The sequence below is a fragment of the Carassius auratus genome, chromosome 18 (assembly GCF_003368295.1).
Source record: "Carassius auratus strain Wakin chromosome 18, ASM336829v1, whole genome shotgun sequence".
Taxonomy (NCBI): Eukaryota; Metazoa; Chordata; class Actinopteri; order Cypriniformes; family Cyprinidae; genus Carassius; species Carassius auratus.
The window spans coordinates 4,716,591-4,728,662 of NC_039260.1; the positions used below are offsets into that span (position 1 = coordinate 4,716,591).

Sequence of the window (12,072 nt, forward strand, 5' to 3'; positions counted from 1 at the left end):
AGTTTAATTTTTTTTTTTCTGGAATAGCACCTGTTATTGTTTTTCTCTTGGCCTTTTAAAAATAAATTTTTTCTTCAATATCAAGATTCTGCAAAACAATATCAAGTGCGCCTGTAGCTCCGTTGTACCCATTTACAAAGTATTCCGTAATAATTACAATGGAACGAAAATGTAAAATATGCTTAACTTAAGTACTGGATGGCATAGTAATAATAATAATAATAATAATAATAAAATGTAACTGATAAAAACTTGCATATCATGTGGGCTTAAAGGTCTCCCTTCATGGGCAGAAGTCCTCACCTCTTTAGTACAGAAATGACTTATTGGAAGGCTAAAGTGGAAGAGATCTTCCTTAGAAAAGTCAATTTTTATTAGCTTAGCCTTCCTCTCTTAACATGCTACCTAGTTATTAAGCTCAGTGTCTCGAACTGCAGAGAAAGCACAATCGATATAGCTTCCACCAGTATGGGGTGTGTAATGCTATATCTGCCATCTCCTAATGGCCTTATCTGCAGTGTTTATGAGATTAGTTCCTATTACCTGCACAAATGATCCTTTTGTCTGGCTCTAAAAGCCCCACAGCCACGACTCCACCTGGACCACAACGTTTTTGAGGGGTTTCTGTCGACCCTTCCTTGGATTCTCTGACTGTTGTCTGTTTGTCTGTCTACTTTTACTTTGCATTCCATACAAATCTCCGGAATGGTTCAGCCAAGTCATGGTTGTCCAGAACGCAAGGTAGCGTGGTGTTTCTTTTTCTTTTCATTTCGTTTTTTTCATTGGTGCGTCTGCGTGTGTGTGTGTTTGGATTTCCTTTTTTTTTTTCATTATCTAGCTGTCATTCATGTGGTGAAGCCTACTGCGTCATCTGTGCAGTGTCTCAGATCTACCTCAAAGCAACCTCTACCTCTGAAGTTAGTTTGATGTCAATAAATTCTTGAAATGATTCCCTTGAAGTCAGTAAATATTAAGCACAGATGTGCAACTCTATCATTGTGCAAATTCACACCAGCTCATTGTAAGAGTCTAGTGCTGCTGTATGCTTGCATAGATTGCCCATAAACTCATGTAAATATAGAATTTTCCACATTTTAGTCTGTGATCTGATAATGTCATTATCATCATTTGTGGCATGGACCGTAGATGCACCGGTGTTGCCTCTTGTGAGGTCATCTTTTTATGAAACTCTGCTAGCCTCAAGTGTGGCTATAAATATGCTACATAAACATTTGAAATCCATCATCTAAGTTTATTGCTCCTTGTATCCTGTCTCCACATGATAACCTCACAGTGCTGAGAATAAGAGAAGGATTAAGTATGTCCAGAAGACTCAGAACCCAGAGTGGAACCAGACTGTTATTTATAAAAACATCCATCTGGAGCAGGTAAGTACGACATGCATTATTATATATGTATATTTTATACATATAAAAAATACACACACATATAAACACACACACACACACACTACTGTGTAAAGGTTTAGGGAAACATTTAAGGAAAGTTTAGAAAATTATAAATATTATAATAATTCATGAACATGTGAATCTTTTGAATTATATTATTTAAAAACAATTCTATACATTTATATTTACTCTTAATTTTTTATGTTTTCATATTTATCACTGTAAATGTGCAATTGTTCTGTGCCTATGCATTTACTTATAAATGATCTGATTTTATATAGTTATTTCCTATTCCAGATCTTTTTACATGTAATTAAAGTAGTCAAAAACACAAGGGAAGTTACATCACAGTCACGTCCCCCATGTGTCCCATTTTTTTCAATCCAAACTTGGCATTCCATGCTTGAAAACTCTGAAAGTTGACCCAGTTTTGCTGTCATGCTGTTTACTGAGTCACAGATTTCTTGTTCAAAGATGTTTATGCCTTGATGAATTATGTCTTTTTTCCTGCATCTGACTGAAAATGTTTGTGTGTGTGTGTGTGTGTGTGTGTGTGTGTTCGGCTCAGCTGAAGAAGAAAACTCTGGAGGTTACTGTGTGGGATTATGACAGATATTCCTCAAATGATTTCCTGGGAGAAGTGAGTGTTATAAGATAAAAGTGTCATTCCGTGCACACACACACACAATGATGGCAGAGATAAACATCATTTGCATAATTCCTTAGATGTGATTTAATGTTAGCTAGCATTTTGTCTTTTCTTCCAGGGTTTATAGTTATGAAATTTGTTATTAAGTCAGTTTATGTTTCTGTCAGTGTCTATTTATATTATTATCCAACAAAGAACAGTTTATAGAAGACAGAAATGTCTATGAAGTCAGATGAGTTACACATTTTTTAATACTTTTGTGTTGTTTTTTTAGGTGCTCATTGATCTCTCAAACACGGCTCAGCTGGATAACACGCCTCGCTGGCACCCTCTAAAGGAGCAAAGCGAGAGTATTCACCATGGAAGAACCCATCCTCCACAGGGGCCCGGCGGCTCTGGGGGTCTCGGAGGTCAGGGAGGCCCTGGAGAGCCAGGAGGTTCTGGAGGTCAAGGAGGGCAACCGGGCAACCAGCAGTCCCCTAAAACTTCTGTCATCAAGAGCCGAAGTCATGGCATTTTCCCTGACCCCGCTAAAGGTAGGTCATGCATACTAAACAAAAATACACACATTAATCACACAGGTGCTAAATAGTGCAACATGTTTTAGAATACCATTCAAAAGTTTGGAACCAGTACTTTTTATTATTTTTTGTTTTACACAGTCTCTTACATTCACCAAAGCTGCATTTGTTTGATCAAAATAGTTAAAAATTTTGAAATATCATTGCAATTTAAAAGAACTGTTTTCTATTTGAATAGAATTTAAAATGTAATTTATTCATTATGCCAAAGTTGAATTTTCAGCATCATTTCTCCAGTCTTAAGTGTCACTTGATCCAGTAGAAATAATTTTAATATGCAGATTTGGTGCTAAAGAAACATCTCTTACTTTATTAATGTTTAATCTTTGTAGAAACCATAATAATAAGAAGAAAAATCCTCAGGATTCTTGACGAATACTGTATAAAGTTCAAAAGAACTTTGTTTATTTGAAACAGAAAACTTTTGTAATATTTCAAATGTCTTTACTGTCACTTTTGATCAGTTTAATGCATCCTTGCGGAATAAAAGTATTTCTTTCAAAACAAAAACATCTGACTGACTTGAAACCTTTGAACAGGAGATGAATGGTTCATTTGGCATCGGTTCTGGATTAATAGAGTGCTTGTACTCTATGTTCACAGACACACAGGTCCCTACAATAGAAAAGTCTCACAGTAGTCCCGGCAGCTCCAAATCTTCCTCTGAGGGTCAATTACGCTCCCACTGCCCCTCACGCAGTCAGAGCAAAGGCAGCGTCACTCAAGCCCACCTGGAAGAAGCTGGGAACGCCATCGCTGCAGCTGAGGCTGCGGTGCAACAGGCCCGATTCCAGCCAAGTAACCCTTACTACTTCACATGAGCTCACAGCCTATCTGTTCTCTGTCTTTCTTTCTTTCTTCCTTTCTGTCTGCCCTCTCGTTCATGCACTCTTCCGCTATTTATTTTCCATTCCCTCTCATCCTCACTTTTCTGATACATATTTTTTTTTTACATTTAGTTTAGTTTTCGTTTTCATCTTTTTTTAAATATAAATTAAAGACTAACCCAAAACCACAATATGAAAACATGTAACTTAATGTTTTATAAAAAAAATATTTTATTGACTATTCAAGCAATAGTTGGCCCAAAATGTTAAATTATCTGAAACTGTACTCATCCTCAGGTGATCTAAGGTGTAGATGAGTTTGTTTCTTCATCAGAACAGATTTTAAGAAATTTCATCACATCATATCACTTGTTTACCAATGATTCCTCTGCAGTGAATGGGTGCCGTCAGAATGAGAGTCCAAACAGCTGATAAAAACAATAGTCAACAATAATCCACTAGTATTCCAGAAAATATATCTATATTCTATAATATTGCTTTTTACAGAAAAAATAAATAAATACAAATAAAATAAAAAGCTGTCTCATCTGAATCAAGGGAGAAATGTGCAAAGCTCAAGAACAGTTTACAATAGAAAAACCTCAATGTGTTGGTAGATTTTGATGTGAGAGGACCACAGGGGAAGGTTTTTTTTTTTTTTGCTGGACAAAGAAATTCACTGGAGAACTTGTATTTTGACCAGAAACAACAGCTACAATTTTTAACCGTTTAAACAGTTTAAACGCCTTAACAATTAATTTGTTTCTTACAAATACAAAGCTTTTTGCTTCACAGAATGTTGATCGATTGACTGGAGTGTGTGGATTACTTGTAGATTATTGTTATGTTTTTATCAGCTGATTGGACTCTCATTCTGACGGCACCCATTCGCAATCCATTGGCGAGCAATTTTTGTAACACTTATTTTAGGTTTAGATGAAAAATCAAACTCACCTACATCCTGGATGGCTTGAGGGTGAGTACATTTTTGAGATATGAATTATTGGGTGAACTATTCCTTAAAAAATAAGTGAAACATTTTATTCTTCTAAAGTACTTTTTAAACCTCCCAGCATTTAAACTGACATTTGCATATTTAGTGGCAAAATAGACATGATCTCATTATAAAGATCTTCATTTTTAATAAAGCCTAAAAAAACCCTAAATTATTTAAACTACCAATGTCTGTTAAACTCCCACCCTTCAATCGAATATCACAAACCTGCCTTCAGCTGAAGTCAAACTTGGGTCAGGAATCAAAGATTTTATTTCCCAGATAAAATGTCATGCCAGATATTCAGGTTTAGTGTGGTTTTTTTTGTCATACGGCAAATTTTATAGTAGCAGAGGAGGCATTTGTTGCATTAAAAAAAAATCCCTCAAAGTACAGCACACACCTTTCCTGCAGTCATAGAGATGCTAAATTTGTAAAAATCTTCACACTGACGTCCAGAGCATGATGAACCCCTCTGTTACCTCATTACCCCTTGCAAGTAAAATCCCAGGACCTTACCCCCAAATCAAACCCATATCTATGTCCGCATGAATGTGGTGTGTAAAAATCATGAGCTGGTTTCATGTGAGGGCAACTATGCAATCTCTGGATGAGTCCATGTAGAGACAGCCCCATCTAAAGGCAGAACTGGCCCCACACTGATCACACAACATCTTCCAGCCAATGAGAGCAAAGTATCGAGTCAGATGACCATCATGGAGGGATCTCTGCTAGAGGAGGTGAGAGACATGTGACTCCTCCCTCTCTCTGAATAGAAGAATAAACTCAGCACTAATCACACCTCCAGTATAGAAGCAAAACACCAAAATGTTTAAATCTAAAATCAAGGCAGCCATGATATTTGCATAAAAATGTATTCTGTTTTTAAAACGATGTTTAACATTAAATATGTATAAAAAAAAAACTTTAACTTAAAAGCATTAACTTTCATTTCACTGTGATGGTCTCTTTTTTGGTTCTCTTATCTTTTCTGTCCATATGTAACTTTGTGTGCTAAGTGCATACCCATTATTTTTGCATAAATGTGACCCTGAACAACAAAATCAGACGCTGAGATATATTTTTAGCAATAGCCAAAAAAACTTTGTATAGGTCAAAATTATCAAAATAAAATAATTTGGATATTAAGTACAGATCATATTCCATGAAGATATTTTGTAAATTTCCTACCATAAATATATAAAAAACATAATTTCTGATTAGTAATATGCATTGCTAAGAATTCATTTGGACAATTTTAAAGGCAATTTTCTCCGTATTTTGATTTTTTTGCACCCTCAGATTCCAGATATTCAAATAGTTGTATCTCGACCAAATATTGTCAGATCCTAATAAGCCATACGTCAATGGAAAGCATACACTTAAGACTAGTTTTGTGGTCCATGGTCACAAATTGTGTTTAAGTTAGTATTGTAAATAATGAGTCGCTTGCATAATATGGCAGATGTCTAAGCGTCTGTTTGTGTATGTGTGTATTTCTACAGATAAAACAAAACACAGAATGATTGATGGAGATGCATACACTCTGGACAGTGAAGAAAGCATGGGCACTAACACTGTGGACAGTGCTATATTTCAGGTCCCTCAGCTGTAAGTATGCCTGTTCCCTCCTGTAAATGCAATTCATCTGTATTCTGTGGATTTCAGTGTATGCAGTAGATCAATTGATATGTTGGATGATATTTGTCTGTTTCAAGATTATATGCATTGGCCTATAACCAGGGCTGTGTTAGTCTAAGATCATTGTAGCTCCATTGGTTTCAATGATAAGCTTGTGATGCTGTTGGGAAACCCAGACCAGGCTTGGATTAGCAGTGATAGTGCCAATACTTTTTAAAAACAGTTTGTTTGTTTTAATAATCTTTGAATGAATTCTGAGTAAATACTCTGTGAAATACATGTTGGGACACTAACCTTTTTCTTTTAATCAGCAAAAGAGATAATGAATAAACAGTAGGGTAGTAGTATGATTATAGTGAGAATAAATTAAATAATAAACTACCTTTTAAAATTAGTGTCAGTAATGTTAATGTTAAAGGTTAATGCATTTAAATAGCTGTTTTCTGTTTTAATTTAAAAAAAATAAAAAAATGAGGTCATTCTAATATGCTGATTTGGTGCTTAAGAAATATACATTTTTATTATCAGTTGTGTGTTTAATATTTTTCCGTGAACGTGCAATTTATTTATTTTTATCAGGATGTTTTTTTTTTTGTTGTTGTTGTTGTTTTAATCAATGCAAAGGTCAAAAGAACAGCATCTATAACATTTATAATATAATCTGTAACATTCTAAATGTCTTTACTGTCACTTTCAATGTAATTGTTAAATTAATTAATATTAATTAAAAAAAAAAAACTGTTTATTTCCAAGTTTAAATAAGATGTTATAAAAATTTTATATTTTAGCTACAACTGTATATGTGCATTAGGAAACCCAAATATCTGACATCTAATCTTGTATTTTCAAGTAGTAAAAAGTAATAGTTCTCACACTTTTCTTCTCATCAGGAAAAACATTCCGAATGGAACAGATAAAATCAGAGGACTTGAATCTTTGAACCTGTCTGATTCAGAAGGTAACAATCTGTTTTATATTACAGTTTCATTTTAATTTTCAGTTCACACACAGTCTACTTTTAGACACTCCTGTGCTCATAGCATTGAAGCTCATGAGAACAAAGTAAAATTGGCAAACTGTGAGTCATAATAGAGCTTTGAACCATGTTCTACAGGTCAGGTTCACCCCCGAGGTTGAATTAGCTCTTGTCTGAAAGCTGTTGAGGAGACTAAGAACCTGTTAGACAGAGGAAAACAGCAGCCATCTCCTTCTGTTCCACTCTACTGTGTCACTGCCATACACTGCTAAATAATTCATCACAGCACAGGGGGTGTTTTTGTTGCTGTCAAAGGACACAGACGTCGGCACAACAAAACATGAGTGTGTCACGAGTATGCCAAAGTGTCAAAATTGCATTACTGAACAATTTTGTTTATCTTTGTACAACATAATGAACATTACACAAAACATTGTTTTGTATTTAGTTGCAACTGAAGTCTTGTTCAGTAATATATTTCAGTAAACTTCTTCATGTTTTATATCATATAAATATATATTTTTTATTAACAGTAAAAGATTGTGTCTGCTCAGGTTCCCAGCTTTTCCATTCGGCTCAGTGTAAAATTGTGATTCTACACCTGTCCACTAGAGGTCACCACTTATATTAACTTATATTGAACAAATGACAACATACAGCAACATTTCAGCCCTCCAACAAAAAAAAAAAAAAAAAACCTCATATTCAGAATTGATTAGACAACAAATATATGAAATAAAATATTATTTTTATCTATCTATCTATCTATCTATCTATCTATCTATCTATCTATCTATCTATCTATCTATCTGTCTGTCTGTCTGTCTGTCTGTCTGTCTGTCTGTCTGTCTGTCTGTCTGTCTGTCTGTCTGTCTGTCTGTCTGTCTGTCTGTCTGTCTGTCTGTCTGTCTATCTATCTATCTATCTATCTATCTGCATATGGCTGTAGGTAAGATGATGGGTGAGATCAAGGTTGCTCTGAAGAAGGAAATGAAGACCGAAGGAGAGCAGCTGGTTCTTGAGATCCTGCAGTGTAGAAACATCACCTACAAGTTCAAATCTCCAGACCATCTACCTGGTAATAAACTTTCCTCAAACACAACCTCAAAAATGACACATATATGTGAATATCGCAGTCTAGATAAGTAAAATGTCCTTGGAGAAAGACGCTGATTGAGTATCTGAATCTGTAATATTTGAACTGTCTTTTTAGACTTGTATGTAAAGCTTTATGTGGTGAATGTGGCAACTCAAAAGAGGATCATAAAGAAGAAGACCAGAGTGTGTCGCCATGACAGAGAGCCATCATTCAATGAGACATTTCGTTTTAACCTGAATCCCGTTGGCCACTCTATTCAGGTGAGAGAAATTATAAACTTAGGCAAATTCAAATAGACAGGCGGTATATGGATATATATATATATATATATATATATATATATATATATATATATATATATATATATATATATATATATATATATATATATATATGTATGTGTGTCTATATATATATATATATATATATATATATATATATATATATATATATATATATATATATATATATATATATGTGACTTCATATAATGTGTGTGTGTGTGTGTGTGTGCCATTCAAAATTTGGTGTCGGTCAGATGTTTTTTCATAAGTTTTTTTCTGCACATTAAGGCTACATTTATTTGAAAAATGCAGTAAAAACGTGTAAAAACACTTACTTTAAATATTTTAAAATGAAGTTTATTCCTGTGATCCAAAGCAGAATTTTCAGCATGCGTACTCCAGTGTCCTTCAGAAATAATTCTAATATACTGATTTGATGCTCAAAAACATTCCTTATTATTATCAAGTTTGAAAAGAGTTGTGCCGCTTAATATTTTTGTAAAAAGCGTGATACATTCTTTTCAACATTTTTTTTTTTTTTGATGAACAGAAAGCATTTATTTGAAAAATAAATATTTTTCATAATAATATCTTTACTGTCACTATATAAAAACCTACATTTCAAATATGTATTAATTAAGCGATAGTGTATGTATTATATTATTGAAATAATTTCCTCTGACTTTTATCCCCTTCCTCTTCACAGCTGTTCCTGGTGTCAAATGGAGGGAAGTTTATGAAGAAGACGCTGATTGGCGAGGCCTACATCTGGCTGGACAAAGTGGACATGCGTAAGAGGGCAGTCAGCTGGCACAAGCTAGTGGCCACCACCAGTCAAACGCAGCCATGATCAGACGCCGTCCATCTCCCATCGGTGCCCTCCAAAAAAGAGAAATAAAGTTATAGGTGGGTTTGTGGTTCTGGAATGACTGATATATCATGGAAAGAGAAAATCAGTTAAATGAAATACTATGACAAAGAGTTTGAGGCCATTCACCAGGATATACAAGTCTATTTCCACTCCCAGAGCACTGCTCTTGTCTATTTGAGGGAGTCATTTCTGCAACTACATTCTGAATATCTTAGGCATGAGCCAATTATTACATTTCAATGTAATTTCATCAGTAATCACATGTCTAAAATCATATATATATTTTTTAAAAACATTGTTTACAAGGAGATAGACGTATAGTTCTTGACACAATCATGTGATGCATAATGCCCATATATGACTATGTTATGTACTGTATGGAGGTTACACTGTAAGAAAGACAATCCCCTTATTGAATATAACATCCAGCCGTGCACAGTTCGAGATTCCTCCGTTTATAATGTCTTGAGTGTCGTCTTCAATGTTTAGGGAATGTTGAAACTTCAGGTTGTGACTGACATCAGCTATTGGACATAGATCCATCAATCAAGTCAAGATGATCTGGTTTCCACACAATCCTCTTGGTTATTTCAAGAATGGCTATTTGTTGGATGATAAATGACGATGTGCTTCGTTTTTAGTGTCTCAATCCCTCAAATTGGGTTTAAAGGGCATCTGTTTTCTGTCTTGAAGTTTGGCTGTACGTGTCCACGATGTGTGTTTGTTTTATGAACAGCATCTTGAAGTAAATGTCATGTTAGTGGTCAGATGTTGTCATCAATAGTCTCTGTTTTGTGACCAAGTTGTATCTGGAATCCAAATATGCAATGAAAAAAAAAAAGAGAAAAAGATAATGATAATAATTAATGTACATGAGGGTTCTGGCTCAATTGGCTTGATTGAAAACCTGATGTAATATGTTTTGTTTATTTTAATGGTGCACGGTGTAAAGTTCATCTGTTTATGACGGTTTAGTTCTTTTTCAATATGATCACTGCCTCTTAAACCTGCATCATATCAGTGTATAGTTACAGTAGTATGTGCCATTGAAGGCACACGTTTTTGTCTGTCTAGGATCTCAACACCGGACAGTCATTTTCATACTTAACAGTCAGTGTTTCCATTACCAATATCAGTGGACATATTTCACAAATGGCAACAGATTGTTTTTTAACCTGGCTAATAATATGTCGATATAATTTAATCTGCATCTTGCACAAGTGGTGCACAGATGTACCTGAATATAAGGTTGCTGTCGTAGTAAGATGAACTATCGTGTGCCAACCTGATGTTTTAACCAAATCCACTGGTTCTGTTTGGGTAAATCTATGCAACATGGATTATGTTCTTTGGATGCATAAACCTTAACATGTGACATCAAGCGAGTGTCTGAATATATGTATATCTGTTAAAGAAAAAAAAAAAAAAGAAATGAATGAATTATATGAATATTGTATAGTGTTTATTTATTTTTATTTATTCATTATTTTTTTACTTCCTCTTTATGGCACAGTACATATTAATCATTTGCACTTTACGTTATTGTTTTCATAGGTTCCTAAATGTTATCATAAATAATGACTATATATATATATATATATATATATATATATATATATATATATATATATATATATATATATATATATATATATATATATATATATATTCTGACCAGAATTGTATTTATTTATTTATTTTTTGTAAAGGAAAAAAAAAAATATCAGTGTAGAGGTGAATTATAATAATGAATATTTCATGTTGGTGCATAATAATGATGGCCAATTAAAACCTGTAACAAATGTCAGTTTTATTTAGCTCATCACACCTTTCAAAGTGTGATTTTTTTTCTTCTTCTGTTTATCCCTTTAAACATGCACATTGATTTTGTTTCACTGCTAAACAGCATCTTTTCATTACCCCATTCCTTTTTAAAATAATGATGCATTTGATGAATTCAGTTGCCGTAAACCGTGTGAATGTGATTTTGGTTCTTTTTTTGATTTTGTAAATATATAGGATATTTTCTACAAGAAGAGGTCTGAATATTTATTTGGTCTGACATTGAGCATGTGATTGTGATCAAGGTCAAACTCTGTCTGTACATATTGTATTTGTCTAACTGTGTAAGAAAGTAATATCTGGATCTGTTCAAAATCATGCGTTCGATCAATCCATTCCTACCTGTTTGACAAAATCAACAACATCTCTCAGAATGAAAATGATATGGTAAAAAAAAACGGAAAAAAAGTCAATATAAAATTTCCTGTCAAATTGAATGGTTGTCAAAGAGTTTCTATGTTTTTACATAGATGTTGCATGTTTTGTTAGATGTTTGTTGATATATTTTGCCTCCAGATTCAGTTTAAAAAGAGAGAAAAATTAAAAGCATCATCTGAAGTTGTATGCTGACTGTAAAAATGCTTGTAAAATGAGTCTTGTTTTTCACTTCATGTAAAAAAAAAGTAGAAAAATCTAATGTTATGGTTTTATGGTTGTCTACAAGATGTCATGAAATTATGCAAATTGTGCAGTAGAGAAACAAAAAAGAAAACTAAGAAATAAAAACTTTCTCCCTGCGTCTAAATAATAAAGTAGATTCTATTTCAAATGTGAAAATGGATTTCATTGTTTTGATTCTATGATGAAATTGAGATTTATATATTATCTGAAAGCTGAACAAATATGCTTTCCATAAATGTATGGTTTATTAGGATCAGACAAGACAATGGTACAATATA

General features: G+C 33.7%; 1 protein-coding gene across 5 annotated transcripts in view; it reads left to right on the forward strand.

The window, feature by feature from the left end:
• Nucleotides 1-10,496, forward strand: part of pclob (piccolo presynaptic cytomatrix protein b) — a 73,971-nt gene extending 63,475 nt beyond the window's left edge. For 4 of the 5 annotated variants that reach the window (XM_026287185.1, XM_026287184.1, XM_026287187.1 and 1 more), the window contains 10 exons: nt 715-741; nt 1,295-1,388; nt 1,978-2,049; nt 2,333-2,594; nt 3,243-3,437; nt 5,966-6,071; nt 6,992-7,059; nt 8,027-8,155; nt 8,291-8,436; nt 9,167-10,496. In XM_026287185.1, coding sequence (XP_026142970.1) covers nt 715-741; nt 1,295-1,388; nt 1,978-2,049; nt 2,333-2,594; nt 3,243-3,437; nt 5,966-6,071; nt 6,992-7,059; nt 8,027-8,155; nt 8,291-8,436; nt 9,167-9,310 — 1,243 coding nt within the window. In that variant the 3' untranslated portion in view covers nt 9,311-10,496. The remainder of the gene's footprint in view (nt 1-714; nt 742-1,294; nt 1,389-1,977; nt 2,050-2,332; nt 2,595-3,242; nt 3,438-5,965; nt 6,072-6,991; nt 7,060-8,026; nt 8,156-8,290; nt 8,437-9,166) is intronic. The other variant, XM_026287186.1, reaches the window with a different exon arrangement.
• The last annotated feature ends 1,576 nt before the right edge of the window (nt 10,497-12,072 follow it).